The sequence below is a fragment of the Emys orbicularis genome, chromosome 6, assembly GCF_028017835.1.
Source record: "Emys orbicularis isolate rEmyOrb1 chromosome 6, rEmyOrb1.hap1, whole genome shotgun sequence".
Taxonomy (NCBI): domain Eukaryota; kingdom Metazoa; phylum Chordata; order Testudines; family Emydidae; genus Emys; species Emys orbicularis.
In genome coordinates, this window is record NC_088688.1 from 50,800,404 (window position 1) to 50,821,871 (window position 21,468).

Sequence of the window (21,468 nt, forward strand, 5' to 3'; positions counted from 1 at the left end):
ATCGTCTCTTCGTGTCCACACTATGCTCCTTCTGTTGGTGCAGATCCTTATCAGGTGTGGGGCACTGACAACCGGAGTCTCATCATAGAATCATAGAATATTAGGGTTGGAAGAGACCTCAGGAGGTCATCTAGTCCAATCCCCTGCTCAAAGCAGAACCAACACCAACTAAATCCTCCGAGCCAAGGCTTTGTCAAGCCGGACCTTAAAAACCTCTAAGTATGGAGATTTCACCACCTCCCTGGGTAACCCATTCCAGTGCTTCACCACCCTCCTAGTGAAATAGTGTTTCCTAATATCCAACCTAGATCTCCCCCACTGCAACTTGAGACCATTGCTTCTTGTTCTGTCATCTGCCACCACTGAGAACAGCCGAGCTCCATCCTCTTTGGGACCCCCCTTCAGGTAGTTGAAGGCTGCTATCAAATCCCCCCTCACTCTTCTCTTCTGCAGATTAAATAACCCCAGTTCCCTCAGCCTCTCCTCATAAATCATGTGCCCCAGCCCCCTAATCATTTTCGTTGCCCTCCGCTGGACTCTCTCCAATTTGTCCACATCCCTTCTGTAGTGGGGGGGGACCAAAACTGGATGCAATACTCCAGGTGTGGCTTCACCAGTGCTGAATAGAGGGGAATAATCTCTTCCCTCGATCTGCTGGCAATGCTCCTTCTAATACAGCCCAATATGCCGTTGGCCTTCTTGGCAACAAGGGCACACTGCTTACTCATATCCAGCTTCTCGTCCACTGTAATCCCCTCATCGCCCCGGGGCTGACAGCTATCGTCCCGCTGCCCCGCCTGTCAGCCCCGGGGCCGCAGGGCTCCAGCTGTCAGCACTGAGTGGCAACAGGTGATGTAAGCAAGGCACTGTCTACACAGACACTGTGTCGACCTATCTACATCGACTTAAGCGCTGTGCCTCTCGTGAAGATTGAGTTATTAAGTGGGTGTAGTGGGAGGGACGTTTTAGTCTAGACGCTTACAGAGTTAGGTCAACGTAAGATGCCTTATGTCAACCTAATTCTGTAGGTTAGACCAGGCCTGAGTTACATTAACATACAGTCACCGCAGTAATTAAATCGCCTGTGCATGTCCACTTTACGCTCCTTGTGTCGGCGATGCATGTCCTCACTAGAAGCGCTTGCATCAATGCACAGGGCAGTGCACCATGGGTAACTATCCCACTGTGCAACTCGCCACCATCTAGTGCAGTGTGTTTTGGGAATGGTTTGCAGTGCTTCATGGGAGCAAATGAGTTGCGCAGGGGTGACTGGGAACATGGTTTCAGTGCCCCAGGATGCAGTTTTCTCCATCCCATAATTTTATCTGCATCCCATAATGTTTCACACCTCTTTTTAAAAGTCCCACAAATCCACACATCTGCCATCTGTGTGAGAATCATGGATTCTGCATAACTCTGCCCTAGAATTCATTTTTCATCTGTTTATGGTTTATTGAAAAGATATCTGTATGCTGTTTAGAATGCCTTCCCTAAGATTTCATCATGATATTCCTAAATAATTAAATGTAATGAACAGTGTACTGATGTCTACTTCTTTGTGCAGACCAGTTGTGCAAGATAAAGGGGAAAAAATAATTATAAAAAATGGCAGACACCCTGTGATTGATATACTGCTAGGAGAACAAGATCAGTATGTTCCAAACAGCACCAACCTATCCGTAAGTATGGGGCTATAATGAGGGATTGAATATCAGTCAAAGGAAGGATTCTAGAATTTGCTTCTGGTCCAGGAAATTAAATAAATAATTTAATTATACAGATGGCTGCTTGCTTGCATTTCAAAAGATCTCTCTTGAATCCATGTCCACATCTGTTTTACCACATTGCTTGATTATCAATGTTTTGCTAATTTCAAACAGCCAGTTTCACACTTCTACAGCATCATTCAGACAAGTGGCACAAACAAATTGAAAAGGTGACCTCAAAAGACAGTATGATTATGGTTGGGAAAAATGGAATTTAAGAGGTTATTCTAAGGAACCATAAGCATTATTACAAAAGATTTGTATTAACATACAGCTAATGCAGAAAAATATTAGATCACATTTTTTTTATATGGATATTTTTGAGAAACATATCTATTATGATTTTGGCTGGGGGAAGGGACGTGTTAAGTTCTGAGAAACTAAAATCTCTCTCAGGAATTACAAGGTCTTTTAATCCTTGCCACTAAATATTCACCTCAAATTTTTTTTGTAATATTACACTTCTGCTTTGTACAAACAGAAATAAATACTTTCAACCTACTTCTGAACATCAGCTGCCTTTGCATACTTTATTTTTCTATGTTTATTGTGGGTGTTGATATGGAACTGTTGCTATGGTAAAATATATTCTACCTTGTACTGCATACATTTACATATGAATTATTTTTCAAAGCTATTATAGAATGTTGATATAAAAGTGTTGTATGTTGCTTCAGTGCAAAATGAACATTAAAAAATTCTTCTGCAACTCAGAACTAATTACAAAAGGTATTTCCAAAAAATCTGGCATTTTATTCAATAATCATCTTACATTTTTCTGTTAGCCATGTTCTAATGTTATAATTTAGCAACTCATATGTTACAGAAGCAATAGATAGAATCCGGGTGATATTGGCATAATCAGTGTTGATTCTAGTGTTGTTTCCAGCTCTCTCTACTTTTCTGTGGATGGTGGGTCGGAACCTAGTTCATCAAAATGCTTCTATTTTTAAATAAAACAGTTTGAATTATCAGGAGACTGTGCCTGCAGAAATGCCTTGAACTGTGTTTTTTACCTGCCTGAAACTATTGCTAGAGCCTTTCTATCAGGGCCATAACATGAACATGTCTCCTCCTCCCTTGATCTCGTCTTAAAAATGTTCATGAACTATTCTTCCTATGTATCAAGTTTACGATAGGACTTCAAACCTAAAAGTTGGTTTTATTACTTCAAAACATATTTGTGTAAACAAGCTATTTCTTCTACAGGCTGGGAAATAAGAAATAGAGATATATCCATTTTTAAATATTTGGGTGGTGGTCAGATATGATGATGGGAGTCCTAGAAGTACCATGATTCTTTCTTCATGTACAGAAACAGGGATATCACTTAAATAATCCAAATTAAAAATAGAAATTATGAGAATTCTAGATTCTTTATTAGGAGAGGAGTCTATTAAGTCTAAGTGTTAATCACTGGACACATTTTAAAATACTGATGAAGTTATAGAACTGTGAATACTTAAAAATATTGGCAGTTAATATTGGTACATTTGCAACAGCTTTTAAAGTGTTGTCAGGGTAGCCCTTATGAAAGAAAAAATATTAGTGTTATACAATAGTCAGTCCAAATAAGGGCTGGGAGAAAGCTGAGAGATGCAGAGGAGTAGACAGATTGGGCAGAGGCATTCCTTAGGGGAAGGTTTATTAAAGGGGCTACTTTAGGTCCTAGTAAAGAGGAAAGGATAGAACTTGATGAAGTACAGGTAGGAACTGAAAAGAAACTGCCAAATAAAAAAAGTCCCCTTCAGGTATATCACATGAAGGCAGACAACTAAATATTGATACATTTGATAAATTCTTGTATACAAATTCTAGAAGTTTAAATACTAAGATGCGTGAACTTGCCTGGTATTAAACAAGGATATTGATATAACAGGCATCCCAGAAACTTGGTGGAATGATAATGGGATGCAGTAATGCCAGAGTACGCAATATATAAGAATGATAGAGTAGGTCTTGTAGGTGGGGGAATGGGACTTTGTGGGGAAAAAAAGCATAGAGTCAAATATAGTAAAAATCTTAAATGAATCACATTTCAATGGATAGAAATTCCATGTTTGAATAATAAAAGTATAGCAGTAGGAATATGCTATCAACCACCTGACCAGGATGGTGATGGTGACTGTGAAATGCTCAGGGAGATAAGAGTGGCTACAAACACACACACCAAAAAAACCCAATAAAATCCCCATATTGACTGGGTATGTCATCTCAGGATGGGATACAGAGGTAAAATTTCTAGACACCATTAATGACTGCTTCTTGAAGCAGCTAGTCCTGGATCCCACAAGGGGAGTGGCAATTCTTGAATTAGTCCTAAGTGGTGCACAGTATCTGGTCCAGGAGGTGAATATAGCTGAACCACTCAGAAATAACAATCATAATATAATTAAATGTAACATCCTTGAAGGGGGGGGGGGGGAGTACCAAAGAAACCCACCACAGTAGCATTTAACTTCAGAAAGAGGAACTACAAAAAAATGAGGACGCTATAAAAATGAAAATTAAAAGGAACAGTAAAAAGGATGAAATGCCTGCAAACTGCATTTGAAACTGTTTGAAAACATAATACCACCAAATGTATTCCCCAAATTAAAAACAAAACAAAACGAGAACTATACAAATGCCACTATGGCTAAACAGCAGAGTAATGGAGGCAGTTAGAGGCAAAAAGGCATCCTGTAAAAATTGGAAGTCAGATCCTACTGAGGAAAATAGAAAGGAGCATAAACTCTGGCAAGTCAAGTGTAAAAGTATAATTGGGCAGTCCAAAAAAGAACTTGAAGAGCAATTTAGCAAAAGACACAAACTAATAGCAAAGGTGGTTATTGTTTTTTTAAAGTATATCAGAAGCAGAAAGTCTGCCAAACAGTCAGTGGGGCCACTGGATGATCAAAGTGCTAAAGATACATTCAAGGAAGACAAGGCCATTGCAGAGAAATGAATGAATTCTTTGCATTGGTGTTCACTGCAGAGGATGTGGGGGAGATTTCCACACCTGAGCCATTCTTTTAGGTGACAGATCTAAGGAACTATCCCAGATTGAGGTTTCAATGAAGGAGATTTTGGAACAAATTGATAAATTAAACAGTAATAAGTCACAAGGCCCAGATGGTATTCACCCAAGAGTTCTGCAGGAACTCAAATATGAAATTGCAGATTTTTAAAATAGGCTCCCAGCATTGATCCTGACAATAACAGATCAGTAAACCTAACATCAGTACCAGGCAAATTGGTTGAAACTATAGTAAAGAAGAGAATTATCTGACACATAGATGAACACAATATGTTGTGGAAGAGTCAAATCATATCTCAATCTGTTAGAATTCTTTGAATGTGTCAATAAGAATGTGGAACAGGGTGAACCAGTGGATATAGTGTACTTGGACTTTCAGAAAGCCTTTGACAAGGTACCACACCAAAGGCTCTTAAGCAAAGTAAGCAGTCACGGGTAAAAAGAGAAGGTCCTCTCATGGATTAGTAACGAGTTAAAAGATAGAAATAAAGGGTAGGAATAAAAGGTCTGTTTTTATAGTGAAGAGAGGTAAATAGTGCGGTCCTCAAGATTTGAACTGGAACCAGTGCTGTTCAACATATTCATAAATGATCTAGAAAAAGGGGTAAACAGTGAAGTGGCAAAATTTGCAGACAATACAAAATTACTCAAGATAGTTAAGTCCAAAGCCGATTGTGAAAAGTTACAAAGGGATCTCACAAAATGTGCAGTGGCAGTCAAAAAAGTAATAGAATATTAGGAACCATTAGGATAGGAATAGATAATAAGCCAGAAAATATCATAATGCAACTATATAAATCCATGGTACGTTCACCCCTGGAATATTGCATACAGTTTTGGTCACCCATCTCAAAAAAGATAGAATTGGAAAACATACAGAGAAGATCAACAAAAATGAATAGGGGTATGGACCAGCTTCCATATGAGGAGAGATTAAAAAGACTGGGACTGTTCATCTTGAAAGAATATGGTAGAGGTCTATGAAATCATGAATGGTCTGGAGAAAGTAAATAAGGAAGTGTTATTTACCCCTGGGCATAACACAAGAGCCATGGGTCACCCAATGAAATTAATAGGCAGCAGGTTTAAAACAAACAAAAGGAAGTATTACTTCACACAACACACAGTCATCCTGAGGAATTCATTGCCAAGGGATGTTGTGAAGGCCAAAAGTGTAACTGGGTTCAAAAAAGAATTGGATAAGTTCGTGGAGGATAGGTCCATCAGTGGTTGTTAGCCAAGATGGTCAGGGATGTAACCTCTGCACTGGATGTCCCTAAGCCTATGATGGCCAGAAGCAGGGGCTGGACCACTTGATAATTGTACTGTTCTTTTCATTTCCTCTGACACATCTGGCACTGTCCACTGTCGAAAGATAGGATACGGCGCTAGATAGACCATTGGTCTTACCCAGTATGGCCGTTCTAATGCTGCAGTAGTGGTTTGTAAAACGTAGTGTTTTGCACCATTATTACTGTAGTAATGTAGTGTGGGATGGAAGGATACATTTCTAATCATATTAGAAAATACAACCTTTTCAAGCACAGAGTCAACATTCTTATGAAATTAGGGGAATTCCCACTAGTGTCACACTGTACACGGGGCAACAAAAGTGGATATCCTATTAAATGGTTTCTTCAAAGAATTATTATTAGAAGTAAATAATTTTCTTTTTAAGCTGCTGCTTCTTCCCCTCAGGAAAAGAACTTTATTATGTAGAAGGCATATTAAATACTGAGAACATACCCTTTGTACATACATCTCACACATACATCATTGTAAAACATACTGTCAGTTAAATAAGCACTCCATCTCAATAGTGTATATTTAACAGCTGTTTTGCATTTTCCAGGGGGACAAAGAAAGGGTAATGATAATTACTGGACCCAACATGGGTGGAAAGAGCTCCTACATAAAACAAGTTGCACTGATCACGATCATGGCACAGATTGGTTCCTATGTTCCTGCAGAGGAGTCCACAGTTGGAGTTGTGGATGGTATTTTTACCAGGTAATCTATCAAAACTTCTTTTATGTTCTGGGGGTGGAGGGTGGAATGGAATTACTGTAGTACAGTTTTTGCACTGCTGAGTACAGTTTCATTATTTAACTTAGGGCTACATATGCAATTATATTTTTCAAAATTATGTTATTTTTAAATGAATTATCCACTTTCTGGTTTCTTACCCCTCAATAAAACATCCGGCCAGAATGTCTAAACCTGAATGCCTAAAGTCTGAATCTTTAAACAGAATCTTTCTGGCTTAATTTTTAAAGATGGTAGGCAGTTGCTATTTGCACTGAAGTGAATGGTAGCGGGAAATGCTCAGCATATCTGAAAATCATGCCAAGTACAGTGGTGTCTAACTGTAGACAGTTAAGTTTGAAAATTTTGTCCCACATATTTTATGTGTTATCCTTGAGCCTTACCTCATTTTACTGTACCTTACCTCATTTAAAAAAATTAGTCATTCCAGTTCAACTTGCACAAAATGTCAGATTTGTTTAAAAAACAGTGCTGAATAAAGTTGTAAGAATATTAACAAACCCCAAATTTTTGTATTTTGTAGCTGTAATAGATTCTACAAAACATCCTGCTGTGATTTTTCCCCTTCCCCCCCCCCCCCCCACCCCATTTCTGCCTCTCTTTTTGGTTCTCTCTCTCACACTGCAAAAAGGTCAGATTGCTGAAGCCAAAGAATTTAAATTTCAAAAATAACATATTCCTCTGGGAGAGATCTCTTCTATATAACCTCTCCTAGGGTACGTCTACACTTCCTGCCGGATCGGCGGGTAGCGATCGATCTATCGGGGATCAATAAATCGATCCCCAATCGCTCTCCCGTCGACTGCTGAACTCCAGCTTGGCGAGAGGCGGAAGCAAAGTCGACGGGGGAGCGGCGGCCGTCGATCCAGCGCCACGAGGACGCGAAGTAGGTGATTCTAAGTTGCTCTAAGATACGTCGACTTCAGCTACGCTATTCTCGTAGCTGAAGTTGCGTATTTTAGATCGATTCTCCCTCCCCCCCCCCAGTGTAGACCAGGCCCTACAGTGCCCATTACTGTGGCATTTGAGTACCTTTTAGAGTTAGGGAAAAAAGGAGTCTGTGTAATCTCTCAGTAATATTTTTATTGTATAAAAATGTTGCATTTTTATATCTCATTGTTTTCATAGTTGGAAGGAACAACATATCACATGATACACTTCCATGCCAAGCAATCTAATGAATTTAGAAAACAATTTGTTACCTTACTAGATGTTAATTGGAGTTGAAACATCAAAATAGCTATTAGCTGTCTTTTTCCTACCTGTTTTCTCATACTTACAAACCTAAGGTCAAAATGTGTTATTAATCAACCGAATAAGCCTTTGCTGATGGGAAATGGAAATTTGTAAGGTATGTTATTTATTGCATTGGTAACAACATTCCATTTAGAGAAAGTTTTAAAGATAATTTTTGGCTTCCTGCATAAAGGTAGCTGAACGTACCAACCTTTTTATTAGAGAGACATGGTGGGTGAAATATTGTAGAACCTCAGAGTTATGAACACGTGAGAAATGGAGGTTGTACATAACTCTGAACAAAACGTTATGGTGATCCTTTCAAAAGTTTACAACTGAACATTGATTTAATATAGCTTTGAAACGTTACTATGCAGAAGAAAAATGCTGCTTTTAACCATCTTAATTTAAATGAAACAAGCACAGAAACAGTTTTCTTACCTTGTTAATATTTTTAAAACTTTACCTTTTATTTTTTTTAGAAGTTTACATATAACACAGTACTGTACTGTATTTGCTTTTTTTTTTTTTGGTCTCTGCTGTTGCCTGATTGCATACTTCCAGTTTCAAATGAGGTGTATGGTTGACCGGTCAATTCTTAATTCTGGTGTTTGTAACTCTGAGGTTCTACTGTAATATCTTTTACTGGACCAACTTCTGTTGGTGAGGGAGACAAACTTTCAAGCTTATATAGAGCTCTTCTTCAGGTCTGGAAAATGTATTCAGAGTGTTACAGCTAAATACAAGGTGGAACATATTGTTTAGCATAAGTAGTTAACACATATTTCAAGGGAACATTCAAGGTGAAGTGGCCTGTTGACACCACTCCAGTCGTAAGGGGAAAAGGAAGGCGGGGAGGAGGTGAGAAGACAGCAAGGGGGATTGTTAGTGGGTTATAGGTTGTTGTAATAAGCCATAAATCCAGTGTCTCTGTTCAGTCCATTATTTTTAGTGTCTAACAAAGTTATGACTTTAAGCTTTAAGCTCGTCTTTTGAAAGTGTTGTGCAGGTTTCCTTTGAGGATGAGGACTGATACAGAGTGAAAATGTGGAAAATGTTCACCTGCAGGTGATATGGTGTTTTGTCTTTTATCATTTTCCTGTGTGAGTTCATTTGAGAATGTAGTGATTGTCTGGTTTCACCCACATAGTTGTTATTGGGGCATTTAGTGCACCGCATGAGGTACACCACATGTTGTGCTAAGCATGTGTAGGGCTCATTGATCTTGAAAGGTATGTTGTGGGGATGTTGATCATTGTAGCAGTGGAGCTATGTCTGCAGGTTTTGCATGTGTTCTGGCAGGGTCTGGTGCCCCTTTGAGTTGGTGTGGGGAGCATGCTTCTGATGATTAGCTTGGAGAGATTGGAGGGTTGCTTGAGGGCCAGAAGAGGGGGTTCAGGAAAGTTTTCGAGTATGGGTTGTAGTTGTTTGTATGGGTTCCAGGATGGGGTGGTGGATGACAACTATGTGTGCGGTCAGAAGGGGTTTTATTTCTGTATTGAAGCAGGTTTTCTCAGGGTATTTGAGTGGCCTGTTCCATGATGCAACCTACTTCTGGTGGAGTGTCCTTGTTTAGTGAAGGCGGTTTTGAGCATGTTAAGGTGTATATGCCGGACTTTATACTGGGAGCATATTCTGTGGTATGTGAGTGCCTAGCTGTAGAGAGCAGATTTCTTGGTGTGTTTGGGGTGGTTACTGGATGTCATTTGACAATGACTCAAAGACTGGTCCAGAAAAGTTCTCTTTTCCCCCCGCTTTCCACCAGTTACTCGGATGCTTTTTTACTCCCATTCCTTCACCTGTATTCAGCTGCCATTGTGAAAGGTTACATCTTTGGAGATATTGAGAAATTTATATCTCATCAGTGTCTCTATTAGTGGCATTTGGTTATGTGGTCATTAGAGAGTCAGTGTATTGTGTGTTCTTTGTTTCAGAGTCTGAACTCCTCACATTCAATGTGTCTTGAGTTTCAACTGCTTTTATTATTCATTGCTCTGATGCTAAATATTTTCTTTAGCATGATGTATGTTTTTGCATAGATCTTTATAATTTTTGCCTGCAGTCATGCCAACCATGCCATGTGCTTGTTCCCATCAGATCTTTCGAGCTAAGCAGGATTGGACTGTGTCAGTCCTTTGATGGAAGACCTCCAAGAAAGACTTAGATGCTGTAGGAAACAGAACTAGTGACTCACTAGCTGACTCTCTTCCCTCTTGAGTCAATGCTGAACCAATGCTCCATTATTGTACGGTATTAGGGAATACTGTGGTATTGGATGTGCTGTCTTTGACATAAGACATTCATCTGATATCCTGACTAGCTATAGTCATTAAGAATCCCATAGCTCTTTTTGTAAGAGTGGAGAGATGTTATTTGGTGTCCTGATCGAATTCCAACCAGGTAATTATATTCTTCCTAACTAAATTAGTTTGCAGAATCAGCTGGATATGGCATTCTTCAATTACTGTGAAATTTGCCAAAAACTGATATATGAACACCAGATGAATACATTCCAGTGTGGATTTTATTTAAATCAATCATGATTTAAATCACTGGTCAGGAAGACTTGATTTAATCATGGATTTCTACATAAAAGTGCATTCTTGTTGATTGTTATAACCTTAACACATATTCTTCACAACTCAGAGATAGATGTAGGTTTCATTTTTAGAAGGTACACACTATACATTTTTAAGTGATTTATTTTGAAAACTTTTCAGATTAGTTTTACAACTATATCAGAAAATGAATGATTGTTTGGTTATTTCATTTACCAAAGATAATTGAAGCAGATATTTATGAAGTCATTGGGAGGTGAACTATCTCCAATTCAACAGGTTAATCATTAATATTTGGAGGATTTTCTTGCTATGCTGTATTAGGAGGAGAACATCACCAGACCGACATTTAAATTGTTTTATTTAACTAAAACAACAACGTTATGTATTCTGGATTTTTTTCTTCAACAGCAAACATAATATTTTAACAAAACAAGCATATGAATTTTTGAATTTAGTTAAACATTCAAGTTTTTTAAAATCAGGTTTGTTTTTGTTAAAATTGTTTTTAACTAAAATAGTTAAATGAAATATTAAAAAAAAAATTAAATCGACTATGTCAGCCAGGTCAACACGAGAAACTTAAAATATTGGCTTCTGCCGCTAACTCAGTCGTCTTCACCTTCATTTTCCTGTTTGTTCATAATCTGGAAAAGAAAAACAAGCTTTCCTGCTTTTTCAGGTCCCAAACGATTTCTCAATTTGGAATGCATTAGTCCAAAAGAAGAAAATATTCTTTCTACACTGGCAGAAGAAGCTACTGCTGTTAAAAGTGACATTATCAGTTTAACTGTCTGAATCCAAGTGCTTAAGTGACTGGTGTGACTTTCTTTAAAACATCATCAGCAAACATATATTTCTTTTGGCATTATGGAGGGATGATTGTTGGATGTCCATGTCATAGCCAACTCCTCTTCTTCAGCAGTTAAGGTTTGACCCTGGTACCGAGTATTGAGAATATTTGCAAGAAAATGAGTTGGCGACAGTGCTTGTCCCATTCGTTTTTTTAATGCTTGTAATTTAACTCTGTCATTGCATATTTCTCTTTCTAGGATCTCACTCAGTTCCTTCCAGATTTCCACAGCGTCATCAATAAAACAGCTATTTCTCTGCATTTTGTTCAAGGCTACAGAAATAGGATTCAGGGTACTCAGCCTGTGTTCAACATTTCTCTTAAGCCCAATGTTGAGAACTTTGGCTGTGACGGTGCCATCTATTCACGATTTTCTTCACAAACTGTCATTAGATTAGGCCAGTTCTTGATATAGTGCTCAAAACAGTCCACTACTGAGTTCCATTGCACGTCTTGTGGGAGAGTTAGCTTGGTTCCTCCCACTTTTTCAGAGCAGCTGCTGCAAAGTGGCTGTTACGGAAGTATTTTGCAATTTCAACAACATTAACCTTTATTTCTGGAACACTGAAGTCTTTGGCTAGGAGGTGCATCAAATGAGCACTGCAACCGTATGTTATTAGCTTGGGACGCTTCTAAATTTCTTCTCATCTTGGATATATTTGCAGCATTGTCTGTGGCCAAGCTGCGTACTAGACGTTTGATTTTTTCCCCACAGTTTGTTATAGGCTTTACTACTGCTGCTTGTAAGTATTTTGCAGTGTGTTCATTTCTTGATGTATCAATTGTTTCTGTAAGGAAGACATTTCACTCTATATGCATCCGAAGAAGTGGGTTGTAGCCCACGAAAGCTTATGCTCTAATAAATTTGTTAGTCTCTAAGGTGCCACAAGTACTCCTGTTCTTTTTGCGGATACAGACTAACACGGCTGCTACTCTGAAACCTTCTTCTTTTGTGTCACAAGCACATACAACAGGATCATTGTGGACATTGCTCCACCCATCAAGACTCAAGTTAACAATTTCACCCTCTAGACCTTTTGCACACTGCTCAGTTTCTCTTTCATACACTTTATCCAGCAATTTGCCTGCGACATTTGCTCTGTTGGGTGGACTGTATCCTGGTCTTAATGACTGAACCATGTTAATGAAGTGTGGGTTCTCAATCATACGGAAAGGAGAGTTTGTTGTATAAACAAACTGGGCAATTTTTTAATCAATTACCTCTTTTTGTAATTTGCTGGTTCTTATCATAAACTTATCTATGGTTGTTTCTGGATGATGGAGAATTTTTTTTCTTTTTGCTACGGGTGATATACTGGGGCTATGTGACATACATGATGTGACTGAAACACTATCATTGGCAGATAACTCAGAAACTATAGAAATGATGGTGATCTTGAAGGTGGATAGTTTTCAGAATCCTATATGTTGAGGATGGATTCTCCTAAACAAAATAAGTCAGTGCAGTTATTTAATTATTATTACCATACTGATCATTTAGTATTACTCATTGCATTCACTGACACTCAGTACTACTTTAAAGGTGAAAATGTAAAAGGAAGATCTGCCTATTTCAGCTATTAATTTTTTATCACAACTGCATCTAAAATGATAGTACCATAGAGTAACAACTATATTTTTTGCTCAAACATGAGAATTCAAGAATAGTCCAGAAGGAAGAAAGGCAGTCCTTAGGAAAGAAATATGAAATAAAAAAGTTTACCAACCTGAAGATCCTGCATGTTTAGACATGTTCCTTTCATCATCTTCAACGCAGCTTCCTCCTGAGAAGGAACACTTCTCATGATGATGTTTCATTCGGGCAACCAGGCCTTGCATTTCTTTGTTGCACCGTTTGCATTTTGCACACATGCCTGTCTTACCCACAGGTAGAGGAATTTCATTAAAATATTCCCAAGCTGGGTCTTATGGCCTGCTGCCATTATAGGTTTTCCCTTCTAGTGAGAGAATGGTATGGTAGATCTCAAATCAATGAAGGCTACACTCAGAAAGACCTCAAGACTTCTGGAATATGCTACTCAAACAGTTTCACTTTTGTTTTTACTGCGTGTCCCTCCCTTCTCACATTTATCTCCAGACTTCTTCTTCTTGTCCAGATCTATTCCACCCCCAATAATATTCTATTAATTGAAATTTTTGAAACTTTGCACTTTTAGAGAGAGGTAAGGGATTGACTCTGTGTACACAAATTTGCAGAGGGACAATAGGGTTGAGGTCTGTTATTTTTCACCTCTCTATATTATTTATTTAAAACCGTTTTTGCTGTTAACAAGCATGTTATCTCTGGAGACACAAATCCACAGTTTGAAAACTGCAAAACTAAGCATCTCTGATAGTATCTTCTAGACTGAGCACTGAGTCCCATTGGGTAGATAGAAAGGTTAACCTAAATAATCTATACAGAAGCCCCTGGAATCCCATAAATTTGGGTCCCTAATCCATGAACTATTGGAACTCATTTACAAAACTTTTCTTAAACATTACATGAATATATTGTCTCATGCTATAGAATTAGAATTTATAATCCCTATTCCATGATGAGATATCTTTGAACTAATATGTATCTTAATTAAAACTATCTTTAGATAGGTTTTTTCCTCAAAAAGCATTTTATCAAAAAAATTATTGATTTTTATCCACCCTGATACATTCTAAGAATTAGTCAAGTTCTTGTGATGGTGCTGGTACTTAAGAGCTAACTAATTGAGTCAAAATTAATGAAGCAAAACTTGTAAATAAACAAACAACATTCCAAATAATCCCAGGGAGAAATTAGCATTAGCCTAAAGTGTTTAAAAAAATAAATAAATAAAGCTAAGCTGCTTAATAGAGACTCTTGGTCTAAAATTGCAAGGTGGATATTTCAATTTGAAGAAGACCATGAATGGAAATGTTTCACCCCACATGCTCAAGAACCCTTATATACTACATAATGTAACAGAGTTTCATAGATTCCAAGGTCAGAAGGTACCATTGTGATCATCTAGTCTAACCTCCTTTATAACTCAGTACAGTAACTCCTCACTTAATGTTGTAATGTTCCTGAAAAATGCAACTTTATGCAAAACAGTATTAAGCGAATCCAATTTCCCCATAAGAATTAATGTAAATAGGGGGGTTAGGTTCCAGGGAAATTTTTTTTGCCAGACAAAAGACATTATATACATATACAGTATAAATTTTAAACAATTTTAAACAAACTGTTCAATATTGTACACAGCAATGAATGATTGTGAAGCTTGGTTGAGGTGGTGGAGTAAGAGGGTGGAATATTTCCCAGGGAATGCCTTACTGCTAAATGATGAACTAGCACTCGGCTGAGCCCTCAAGGTTTAATACGCTGTTAATGTAGCCTCACAATCTACAAGGCAGCATGGACTGAGGCAGGAGGGAGGAAACACAATAGATGCAGTAGCTGCATACACTTCCCTGCAAAAACTGAACATGATGATGAGCCCACGCTATCCAGCTGGAGCACACCACTCTCTCCTCCTGACAGCACATGCATGGCTGCACAGGTGCTGACTTTCCAAAGTGCTGAGGGGTGCATGCATGAGTGAGAGAGAGACGTGCATTGCCCTTTAAGTACGCTGACCCACTTCAAGTACATTGCCCTTTTAAGCAGATCAGCTAGTTCAGACAGGAAGCAGCAGCTTCCAGCAAGCTCCCGCCTTTCTGTCCCTCTCCTCTGCTTTGTGGAGAGGGGGTACAGAGTGGAGGGGGGGCGGTGTAGGAGCAGGGGGACATCCTGATATCAGCACCCCTCTCCTCCCATCCCCTCCCCCAGCAAGCAGGAAGCTCCCAGGAGCAGCTCCAAGGCAGAGGGCATGTCAGGAGCAGCACGGAAGTGCGGGGAGGGACAGCTGAACTGCTTCTGGGCAGCTGCCGAGCCATATACCTTACAGGGAATTTAGGGGAGCTGATGGGGGGAGGGGCTGCCGGCCCCCCCAGTTCTAATCCCCACAAGGAGGGGCTGCTCTTCCAGAGAATCCTGCAAACAGTGGACAAAGCAGGCAGCTGCCAAACGATGTTATAAGGGAGCATTGCGCAACTTTAAATGAGCTTGTTCCCTAATAGGTCAGCAACATAACAAAACAAAGTTAACTGGGACAATTTTAAGTGAGGAGTTACTGTACATAGAACTTCCCCAAAATAATTCCTAGAGCATATTGCTTAGAAAAACATCCAGTCTTGAATTTAAAATTGCCAGTGATGGCGAATCCACCATGACCCTTGGTTAAGTATTAACTGTTGCTGTTAAAAATTTATACCTTATCTCCAGTCTGAATTTGTCTACTTTCAACTTCTGGCCATTGGATTGTTATACCTTTCTCTGATAGACTGAGCCCATTATTAAATATTTGTTCCCCATGTAGGTACTTATAGACTGTAATCAAGTCATACCTTAACTTTCCCTTTGTTGAAATAAACAGATTGAGCTCCTTGAGTGTCTCACTACAAGGCATGTTTTCTAATCCTTTAATCATTCTTTATGGCTCTTCTCTGAACCCTCTCCAATTTTTCAACATTTTTCTTGAATTGTGGACACCAGAATGGGGCACAGTATTCCAGCAGTGGTAAAACAGCAGTAAAATAACCTTTCTGCTCCTTCTCGAGATTCCCCTGCTTATGCCTCCACGGATCACGTTAGCCCTTTTGGCCACATCATTGGGCTGGGATCTCATGTTTAGTTGATTATCTACCACCATTCCCAAATTCTTTGGAGAGAGAGTGCTTCCCAGGATAGAGTACCCAATCCTGTAAGCATTGCCTATATTCTTTGTTCATAGATGTATATATTTACGTTTAGCCATATTAAAATACATATTATTTGTTTGAACCCAGTTTACCAAGCTGTTCAGGTCGCTCTGTCTTCTTCATTATTTACCACTCCCCCAATTTTTTTATTGCCTGCAAATTTATCAGTGGTGATTTTTTTTTTTCCAGATCATTGATAAAAATGTTGTATGTCATAGGGCCAAGAACCAATCTCTGTGAGATGCTACTAGAAACACACCTACTCATGATTTTTCAGTTACATTCTGAGACCTATCAGTTAGCCAGCTTTTAATCCATTTAATGTGTGGCATGTTAACTTTATATAGTTCTAGTTTTTTAATCAAAATGTTGTGCAGTATCAAATAAACACCTTATAGAATTCTAAGCATATTACATAAACACTATTACCTTTATCAACCAAACTTGTAATCTCATACAAAAATAGGATCTATTTTCCATAAATCCATGTTGATTGACATTATTTATATTACTCTCCTTTAATTCTTTATTAATCAAGTCCCATATCAGCTGCTCCATTATCTTGCCTGGGATTGCTGTCAGACTGAGAGATCTGGATAATTATCCAGGTCATCCTGTTTACCCTTTTTAAATACTGGCACAATATTAGTTTTCTTCCAGTCTTCTGGAATTTCCGCAGTTTTCCAAGATTTATTGAAAAATCATCATTAACAGTCCAGTGAGCTCCATAGTCAGCTCTTTTAAAACTCTTGGATGCAAGTTATCTGAACCTCCTGATTTTAAAATATCAAACTGTAGTAGCTGCAGTTTAACATCCTCCAACCATGGAAAAAGTATTATCATCATATGATATGACTGCATCATTTTTTCCCTAAATACAGAACAGAAGTAATTCTTCTTCGAGTGCTTGCTCATGTCTATTCCACAGTAGGTGTGCGTGCTCGCCACGTGTACCAGTGCCGGAAGATTTTCCTTTAGTGGTACCTGTAGGGGGAGCGCTGCTGTGACCCCTGGAGTGGCACCTCTATAGCGTGCTATAAGGGGAGCCGCGAGCTCCCCCAACCCTCTGTTCCTTCTTGCCGCCAGTGAAGGTGCATTGGAACTACTTGCTCCAGCTTCACTGCAGCTCGTCCCAGAACTCGTTTCATTGTTAGTAGTACCTGTGTTAGTTAGTTCAATAAGTTTCAGCTTAGTTAGTTAGTTAGTCTTGGGGCCGGGGCATGCCCCGGGCCCCAGGGTTTAAATCGTGCGAGTCTTGCAGGCGTGCGATGCCCAGAAGTGACCAGCACGCTGACTGCCTCCGGTGCTTGGGTGAATCCCACATCAGCGACCGCTGTAAGATCTGCAGGTCCTTTAAACCTAGAACTAAAAAAGAAAGAGACATTAGACTTTGGACCCTTCTCCTGGAGTCGGCACTGGCCCCAACCCCGGTACACCGAGTGGATCCGGCACCGGACACCTCGTCTTCGGTGCGCAGTAAACCCTCGGCACCTTCCGGTGGCGGGCATTGCTCCCCATCTAAGAAGCAGAGAAAGGCCCTGTCTTCTCAGAGGCGTCGAGACAAAGCAGGGGGTGAGGCTAGACCCGCGTTGGGCAGCCCCAGTTCTCCCCCGGGCTCTAGAGCTCCGACTCAGGTCAAGTGGAGCAGCCCGGTTGCATCGACTCAGGCCTTTCCAGACGTCCGGATGCCTTCAACGCCAGAGGCCCTGCAGGTGGCCAGAGACATTATGCAGGTACCCAGGGCACTGCCAGCACCCGGACCCCGCTCTAGGGGCAAGCTGTTGCTGAGCTCTCGACAGTCGGTCAGGGGACCGCTCTCGGGCCCGCTTTCCGCTCAGCATCCTGTCAGGACACAATATCACCATGCCGAGTAGAGAGTATCGGGGGGACAGGCACAGGTGCAGTAGACACTCCCCTTCTCGTCGGAGCTACCATAGCCGCTCACGACATGAGCGCTGTCGCCATTCACGCTCCAGCTCTCTTGCCTCGAGGCACCATGCCCACAACTCCCAGCGGGGATCGCCAGTTCTGCGTTGTTGCAGACCCAGGCGTCGCAGCGTCTCGAGCAGTAGTAGCTCGAGGCGGCACCGTTCCTCGTCATCAGAGTCCCAGTACCGTGGCAGACGTCGTTCTTGGTACCATCGATCGTACCGCTCCCAGGGTACCGATAGGTCGTTGGTAACCCTGACCTCGACCCACACGTGGCCCCCTGCGACTCAGCCCGACCAACTTGACCAGCTGGTGCAGCCGGTGCCACAGCATAGCCAGTGGCAAGGGCCCCCATGGCAGGGCCAGTGGTGCCAGTGGACGCCCTGACCGCCTGTACATGCCCAGCAAGGACCTCGTTCAATAGCAGGGGCATCAGAGGCTCCCTCCGTCACGCTATCCAGACCTCCAAGGGATAGATCGGCGAGTCATGGATCCTCGGCACCACACGAGGAGTCCAATCAAGGGGTGGATCCTGCGGCGCCGGCCGACATGCAGAGCCCAGTACCGGCCCCCTCCCTCGCACCGGATGACAAGGTTGCAGCCCCACCCACCCCTCCGCACCGCAGGAGGACTTCAGGGCTCACCAGGAGCTACTGAAGCGAGTAGCATCGAGTCTCCAACTCCAAGCTGAGGAGATGGAGAGACCCTCAGACTCGCTTTTTAACATACTCTCGTCTTCGGTACTGGGCAGAGTGGTCCTCCCGCTGCACAAAGGGGTGGCTAACATTTCCAACACCCTCTGGCGAACGCCGGCCTCCCTTGCGCCAATATCGAAAAAGGCAGAGCGCAGATATTTCGTGCCCACGAAAGGGCACGAGTATCTCTATAACCACCCGGCCCCCAACTCCCTAGTGGTGGAGTCCATGAATCATAGAGAAAGACAGGATCAACCAGGACCCACACCCAAAAATAAAGACTAAAAGACTGGACTTGTTTGGCAGGAAGCTTTATTCGTCGGCCAGCTTTCAGCTCCGGGTGGCCAACCACCAAGCCCTCCTCAGTCGTTATGAGTTTAACTTGTGGGGGGTCACTGCCGAAATTTGAGCCCTCCCTTCCGGAGCGCGAAAGGAAGGATTTTAAGGCGCTGGTGGAGGAGGGTGCCGCTGCCGCAAAGGCTGCTCTGCAGGCGGTGTCGGATGCAGCCGACACGGCTGCTCAGTCCATGGCCTCGGTGGTGTCCATGCGCAGGGCGTCGTGGCTACTGCTGTCCGGGCTCTCCGCGGAGGCACAGTCTGTGATGCAGAATCTTCCCTTTGATGGTGTCACCGAAATATCGGGTCCACCTAGCTGAGAGCCAATAACAGCCAGACAGGGGTAAGGAAGAGTTGCTTTATTCTGCAGAAAAAAGGAGAGCTTTGCACCTTGGTACAAAAATTCTGTCTTACACACATTTTACAGATCCTTTATACACATTCAGACAAAGGCCCTTCCCGTGTTAACACTTGATTGGTGGTTGTCAGACCCGTGCTTTTGCTATCTGGTCAGTGAAAACCAGCTTGGGACCAGCTCCAACTACCTTAAGGCCTTGAAAGGGAAGACAGTTGAAAAGTTCAGGCTACTGTGTACTTGAGGTGTTTGCTTCCCCCTAATGGCCGCCGGCTGACATAACGGCTGCTAGCTGTTAAGGGGGGTCACTAGTAACTTTCACAGTCCCCCCTTCGGGCCTGACAAACCCAAAAATTGTCAGGCCCGTTACGCAATTTGCGATTAAGCTGGAGGGAAAGATATCTAGAGCCAAGCGGTTCTGGAGAACCATCTGCCTTAGTATCTCCTTGTATTCGTGTGCCAACTGACTGGTTGGACTGAAGCATTCCCGACTAGACGAGCAACCGCCTTGGAAGTGGGAAAGACCTTATTAAACCATGTCATTCCTAGGTTTGGCCCCCCTAGGTCTATTGACTCTGATCAAGGGACTCATTTTACTGCCCAGGTTATTCAAAACATTGCAAAAGCCCTAGGTATTGACTGGCTTCTACACACCCCTTGGAGACCACCATCTTCAGGACAAGTGGAAAGGAAGAACCAGACGTTAAAACTTAAACTCTCTAAGCTGTGTGCTCAAACCGGGTTAAAATGGCTTCAGGCTCTGCCTTTGGCCCTTTTGGCAGTTCGAACTGCCCCTAGGGGCCGGCTCCGTCTCTCACCCTTTGAACTTTTATTTGGCAGGCCATACACCGGATTTGCTGATTCAGGATTTGTAACTGATTTAGCCACTTGGGGTGACGAGGAGCTAACCAGATATGTTGTTTCCCTCCAAACCACTCTCAAATTTCTCCACAGGTATGCGGCTCAATTTCAGTCCCTACCCGCTCAGTCCTGCCCACCGGATCGCTCCAGGAGACTGGGTCTATGTGAAAGAGTGGAAACACGAGCCTCTCCAACCCCGGTGGGCGGGCCCTTTCCAAGTCCTTCTTACCTCTCACACTGCCATTCGAGTGAAAGAGCAAGACACTTGGATACACCACACCCGAGTCAAGCTAGCCCCTAGGACGGGGCCAGAAGCAGACGACTTCGGACCTTGAGGGAGCACCGCCTGCTCTTCCCACTGGGACCTGGAAGAGCCAGAAGCACACGATCCCTGGAAAGCTGAACCTCTTGAGGGACTAAAGCTTCTGTCCCGGCGGAGTCGCCAGAAACTGTCACCAAAATATCGGGTCCACCTAGCTGAGAGCCAATAACAGCCAGACGGGGATAAGGCTGACATAACGGCTGCTAGCTGTTAAGGGGGGTCACTAGTAACTTTCACAATGGCAAGGACCTGTTTGCGGAACAAACAGACATGAAACTCCATGGCATGAAGGACTCACGTACTACCCTACAAACTACCCTACAAACCCTCAGGCTCTACGTCCCGCCCAAGGAAAAGCTTAAGCCGCAGGCCCCCGTCCCAGCGCCCCAACCAAGATACGAGCCCGCCTACAAGAGGTCCAAGACCCAGAAGAGGCAACCTCAGAGGCAGTCTCGCTCTGCCCCGCAGCCTGGGCCTTCAAGGGGCAAGCAGCAGGGCAAGAGGCGTTTTTGACTGGTTGCGGGAGGGTACCCGGGTGGCCCCCGAGAGGACCCTCCTACCAATAAAGTTTGCCTTCAGCAACCGCTTGTGTGCGTTCCTTGCGGAATGGTCTCAAATAACATCAGACCACTGGGTCCTCAACACCATTTCCCAGGGTTACATGCTACAATTTGTCTCAACACTGCCACGATGTTCTACATCAACAGGCAAGG

At 42.1% G+C, this 21,468-nt stretch overlaps 1 protein-coding gene across 1 annotated transcript in view; it reads left to right on the top strand.

Moving 5' to 3' along the window:
* Nucleotides 1–21,468, top strand: part of MSH3 (mutS homolog 3) — a 214,980-nt gene that overhangs the window by 144,839 nt on the left and 48,673 nt on the right. Inside the window, exons 19-20 of the mRNA XM_065406009.1 lie at nt 1,565–1,679; nt 6,638–6,795. Of these exons, the coding sequence (XP_065262081.1) occupies nt 1,565–1,679; nt 6,638–6,795 (273 nt within the window). The remainder of the gene's footprint in view (nt 1–1,564; nt 1,680–6,637; nt 6,796–21,468) is intronic.